Raw genomic sequence first — 6,000 nt, forward strand, 5'->3', positions numbered from 1 at the left:
GTGCGTTAGTTAAAAGGGTTAAAGATTGCGCCATCTGACTCATGACGGTAAATGGCATCATTTTACGGTGGACAGTAAAAGGCGTCAGCGCTTGCGTTGCACCATACAGCTCGCCTCTCCTCTGCAGAGTTTCAACTCTGACGCAAATCGCCACTAAATGCAAGTTGGAGGAGGCACCAATCGCTGGCCCTCTCCAGGACGTACTGCAGTATGAGAGTTGATGATCCAAACGCTCCTCACCCTTACTGCAGTTAGAGCACTCAAACAATGAAATCTTAATCATAAATCTCAAAAATGGCACTGTGGAAAAATAAATCAAGGCGAATAACGCAAATCTGCTGCATAGGGCGAACTATTGCATCTGTTTGCAAGGAGTTTGCACAAAGTATGACTTGCCTATGACCTTCTACCCACACCGGTAGCAAATAAGGCCGCAGATATATGTTAGATGGGGACAGACCTACCTTCAGCATCTCCTCGTGGATGCTGTAATGCCCATAAGAGCTAAAGTAGGCCTCGTCTTCATCTTCTCTCAACTCAGCAATGGCCCCCGAGCATGAAGGGCCACGACTTGTGCCTGCGTTCAGCACTAGACCTTGTGCCAACAATCTGGGGCAATGCAAACAACAAACACACACACATATTAAGACAGAGGAAGGCCTGGTCAGTCCACCAGCACACGTGCATGTGCATGTGAGTGCTCACTCAAAATCTTAACCACTGCAGTGGAATTTTACCCCATCTCTAACTTCTATTGCCCCGCCTCTTTTTTTGCACCTCTATCCACTTCAGTGAGTGCCTTTGAAACTCTATGCTGCACCCTGCTGGACCCACTTGTACATTACACATATGTTGGAGTTGCACAGCTCTTAAGATAACTTCACTTTCTTTCTTAACAAATGTTTGCAGACTCCGCCATTATCTCAACTGCTCGTTCAGCTCAGGTTAAAAATTATTATCTGGTCCCAACATGAAAGAAGGTATAAACTAAAGAGATAAAATAAGTTGCAATATATTTACTGTTAAATGCCACTGATCTTGGTTTACGATAAGTACAAAACTGGATTTTGTTCTTTTCATCAGCCGTTTAAAAAAAAAACTGATTTCCAAGCATCTTTGTAAGACTTTTCACTTGATGTAAGTAAGGTTTAGTCTTAGATACAACTTCAGCTTTATTGACAGAATTTGTTACATACTGTAACATCACTTGATAGTTAAGTATGCAAAAAACAAAAAATGTGCGCAGTAATCTTATTTTAATTTATTTTGTGGGACAATTGTGTATAACAAAAGTGTATAACAATTTATAAACTGAAATCGAGTTCATATTGATTATGTGGGTATGTGTCACATAATTTATGTACTGTATGTCACATATACTGTCCACAAAGCTTAAGTTGTATTTAAAGGGATTCACCTTTATCAATGCAGAAATAAGCTATTTTCTGTGATTGTGTGAACACGTCCAATTCATTAGCCGCTATAGAAAATAACTGGAAGAATAACAAAATGCAGTGAATGGACAAATAATTTGCGCTACAAACCAGTGTTTATGATTACGATAATAAAAAAATATGATAACAAATACCAGCTTGCAATATCAAGCACCATAACGGACAGTTTTTGCGTAGCTAAAAAAAACGGAAGAGGATGAGACCGGAAGGCTCGACAAAATCAAGTCACAATGGCTGCGCCCACTCTTACATTAAGAATAAGGTGAGTAGTTTGCACAAAAATAAAAATTCTGCCTTCATTTACCCACCTTCATGTCATTCCAAACCTAAAACCTTTCTTTCATGTTCATTTTTTTTTAATTGGTCTAAACAACACTGGACCCCATTGACTGTAACTTTATGAACAAAAAAAATCCTGACGTAAATATATATATATATACTTTTTTTTTTTTTTTTAATACTTAATGTTCCTTTTGTGTTTTGTTGTACTGTTGGAAGAATTTTCATTTTTGGGTGAACTATCGCTCCTTCCTTTTTTCAAATTAAATTTTCTTTACATTTTTAAACCACAGTGAGGTTGATGTTATACTGACTTGAGTTTGTGCAGATCCTCCATTGCCCGGGCCAAGGCTTCCTCCGCTCTCTGAGCTCTGTCTTCAGCCTGGCTGGCTCTCTGAAGCAGAGCAGGGACCCGATCTCCAGCCGAAGGGCTCAACGTCACAGCTGCTGCCTCACTCAACTCTTCAACATCTGACAAAATGTAAGCCAGTAGAACAAATGCGTTTAAAACATGCAAGAAAGTTTACCACTTACTTACACCATGTGAGCCATAAAGGTTTCAAACAATCTGCAAGTTATTTGGGACTCAGGTAACTTGGCAATCCTTGTTCTTTTAGATTTGAGTGATGCTTTTAACACTATTGATTATGAGACTCTACTCAAACTGGGTAATCAGGTCCTGTCTTAGACTGGTTCAGATGCTACTTAAGTAGCAGGAAATACTACAGTATGCTGCACTGGGTACCTACACCTCCAGGCGTTACGTTATATCTTGTGGTGTTCCTCAAGGCTCAATTTTGGGTCCTCTATTTTTTAACCTATACATGCTTCCTTTAGCTGGTGTAATTGAACAGTACATTATTTCCTCTCACCAGTATGCTGACACACAGCTTTATTTTACATTTGCACCAGATAGAGATTCCCACAATTCAATTTCCACCCTGCTGGACTGCATTGTGGATGTCTCAGAACTATCTACAGCTAAACAAAGATAGGACAGAGGTACTTGTTACAATATCATAATGATGCATGGAGAACATCTATTGCTCCATATCTGGTCTCTCTATCTCTAAAAGCCAGTAATCAAGTCAAGATCTTAGGAATCATGTTTGACAGTGAACTCAGTTTTAAAATTCAGAATACAGCTTGCGTGATACAACCTACTAGCAATCGACTCTTCAGTATTTAAGTATCTTAAAACACATTTGTTCAGTAGGGCCTTTCCTTGATTTATTTTATAGTTGTTTTATTATCTCACACTATAATATTATATTATACACACTGTTTTTAAAAGGTGTTACATAAAAAAAGCCTTACTTCCTAAAAGATTTCTGTTTCAAATAAATCCTTATATTTTGAACTTTCTATTCATCAAAGAAACCTGGAAATAAAACGATTTCCACAAAAATATTAAGTAGCACAATTGTTGATAAAAATAAGAAATGTTTCTTGAGCATCAAATCAGCATATTAGAATGATTTCTGAAGGATCATGTGACTCTGAAGACTGGAGTAATGATGCTGAAAATTCAACTTTGCCATCACAGAAATAAATTACATTTTCAAATTGAAAACATTATTTTAATGCCAATAATATTTTACAATATTACTGTTTTTATTATATTTTTGATCAAGTAAATGCAGCCTTGGTGATTTCTCGCAAAAGTATAAAAAAAATATTACAGACCCTAAACTTTTGGACAGTGTGTGTGTGTGTGTGTGTGTGTGTGTGTGTGTGTGTGTGTGTGTGCGTAAACATATATGGATGGGAATTTGTCTTTAGAAATTAGAGAAAAATAATAATTCCCATACCTATCTGCAGTAATGGGTCATCTGGTAATACTGGCTTCATATATTCATCACTATTCCAAGGCACTGGGCCATTTGAAGCCAGTAACAAACTCTCTGCAGAACATTTCTACATAAAAAAAAACAACAACAAAAAACACACAACACAAACTTAGTCAGGCTTCAAGTCATCTTGTCACCAATATCCACTTGAACCATATGAATGAAATGGATACTTACTGAAGTCCTAATGTAGTTTATCATCTTAATGTAGCTATAATCATCAAGCCCTAAAGAGGAATTAAAACATTATATATAAGATACATCAGACATCACTCAGAACACTGAGCAGTCCATGGTTTGGAAAACTTACTGTGTTTTTGAACAAGTTCTGGAATATCCACACCATGATCTGCCTTACAGTGTTGTAATGTCTCAGACACAGAGGTGAGAGTCCTGTTTAAAGTGAGACACAGATGCATGAGTACACATAAACCCGGTAGTAAATAAGTTGTATATGACTTGACATGTACAAAAAGTTAGGCTAATTAGAGCTGTTTAAGGATCAGTTCACCCAAAAATACAAAAAACTAAACGTGAAGAGACATACAGTTTTGCAAATCTAAATAATACAAATTCATAGTGTTCAAATCAGTGTTTATATTATCATAAACTATAACTTAATGATTAAATAAATAAAAACATGTAATAGATTAAATTAGAAATGTTGCAGGCTAGCTGTCATATTTGGAGATATCAGACAATAAAAGTTTGAAACAAACATGAGCGGATCACAATCCACAAAATTTGTCTCTTTCAGATTTCTGTCAGTAAGAACAATCATGATGAGTGGTTTGTGTTGAATGTCACCTGTCACACAGCACACACAGGACTGTTATGAGTTCAGATCCCTCCTCCATTGACTGCCACTGTTCTTCATCACTGTCAGACAGCTCGGGTACATCATCACCTACGTGGCACGAAACAATCACACATCCATACATCTTCTAAACAACCGGTCAGAACCTTTGACATAATTAACGGTAGCGGAATTACACCCATTTAGATTATTTTTTTTTTATCTTGGATTAAAAATACACTCTTCAGATTCGTTACATGAAGGGAGTTTGAATCGCATCATAAGTTAAAGCAAATAAATACATCACATTTTAAACATTCACGTGTACCTGTGTACGCTTCCATGTTGTAGTCTCTCTCTTGAATTCGAGTTTTTCCCATCCGGGTCATTCTTATTCAGGTGTACTTCCCTTTTATCGCCATGTGAGGTCGCTGTTTTCTCAATAATGACATGCAGCATAGGTAGCAAAAGAAGACTGAAATACCACAGTGTCTCTTTCTATAACCTACTAATAATTAATAAAACATCAAGAAGTCATTTATGTAGGTTCCTCTTCAACTCAACACAACGACTGAACCAGACATGTCTTTCTGTGTGTTTAGAATAACACTCACTGCTTACCAGTCAAAACTTTGGACTCAGTTGACTTCACATTGTATTATAATTAATATTGTAAGGCTTATAAAAATATAACAATATAATATTTTTATTTTAAGGCTTGTGCTTAAATTGTGCACTAACTTTTGTTTATTTCTTCACATTTTGTGTGTAAATTTTTAACTGATAAGTTAGACAAGAAGGAAAAGCATCAAGTGTCAAGCACACGTGAACTCTTTTATTGTGGTTTAAAATAATCTCAGAATCACAAAGTGAAAAATAATAATAAAAATGTATTAAAAATTGGATCATGGGTTAATAAATAGCAGCTGAAGTTGCCACGTTCAAAAACAGATGTTCTGAATGCAACTAAACTGTATCTGAACAGCTCGTACAGTATGTATAATGCTGTGTCGTACGTTTAATGTCAATCTAAATGCTTGTGAAGTTGTGACTATTAGGGCAAATTATGTTTCATCATGACTAGTGTTGGGTAAGTTACTCTAAAAAGTCATTAATTACTAACTACTAATTACATTTTCAACAGTGTAATCAGATTACTTTACTAATTCCTCTCTCTAAAAAATAATTGCATTACTTATTACTTCCCATATCAACCTGGACCAGTTGAACAACACAAGGATAGACATGAAACAGCTCTTTTAACTCTTTCAAATAAATAATATAAAATTGCAGAAATTATTCTTGTATTTTAACATATTTAAAGGGAGGTTTGATTAAAAACATACATGTTAACAGTAGACAACGTTAAATGTTGATGCGAAATCCAATATTGCTTATGTAGAATTGTTCTATAGTCTATAAAGTACACCAGAAGTAACTAATTAAGCTACTAAGAGTAATCCCTTACTTTACTTTTCACTGGAAAAGTAGTTAAATTACAGTAATTAATTAGTAATGCATTACACCCAAAACTGATCATGACCAACTAAAGTTGAATGTTTTAATCCACTTTTCAGACACAACACACAAAATAATATTAATATATACACAATAGTTGTGA

General features: G+C 35.6%; 1 protein-coding gene across 2 annotated transcripts in view; it reads right to left on the bottom strand.

Annotated features, from left to right (window-relative positions):
- The window catches only part of prmt3 (protein arginine methyltransferase 3), a 54,077-nt gene extending 49,317 nt beyond the window's left edge, over nt 1–4,760 (bottom strand). Inside the window, exons 1-7 of one of the 2 annotated variants that reach the window (XM_079867816.1) lie at nt 4,708–4,760; nt 4,391–4,490; nt 3,894–3,976; nt 3,761–3,810; nt 3,545–3,650; nt 2,048–2,204; nt 465–609 (exon numbers count right to left, since the gene is read on the bottom strand). In XM_079867816.1, coding sequence (XP_079723942.1) covers nt 465–609; nt 2,048–2,204; nt 3,545–3,650; nt 3,761–3,810; nt 3,894–3,976; nt 4,391–4,490; nt 4,708–4,759 — 693 coding nt within the window. In that variant the 5' untranslated portion in view covers nt 4,760. Of the gene's footprint in view, nt 1–464; nt 610–2,047; nt 2,205–3,544; nt 3,651–3,760; nt 3,811–3,893; nt 3,977–4,390; nt 4,491–4,695 lie in introns of both variants that reach the window. The other variant, XM_079867815.1, reaches the window with a different exon arrangement.
- Between the last annotated feature and the right edge of the window lie 1,240 nt (nt 4,761–6,000).

This window comes from Squalius cephalus (assembly GCF_949319135.1).
Source record: "Squalius cephalus genome assembly, chromosome: 3".
Classification (NCBI taxonomy): domain Eukaryota; kingdom Metazoa; phylum Chordata; class Actinopteri; order Cypriniformes; family Leuciscidae; genus Squalius; species Squalius cephalus.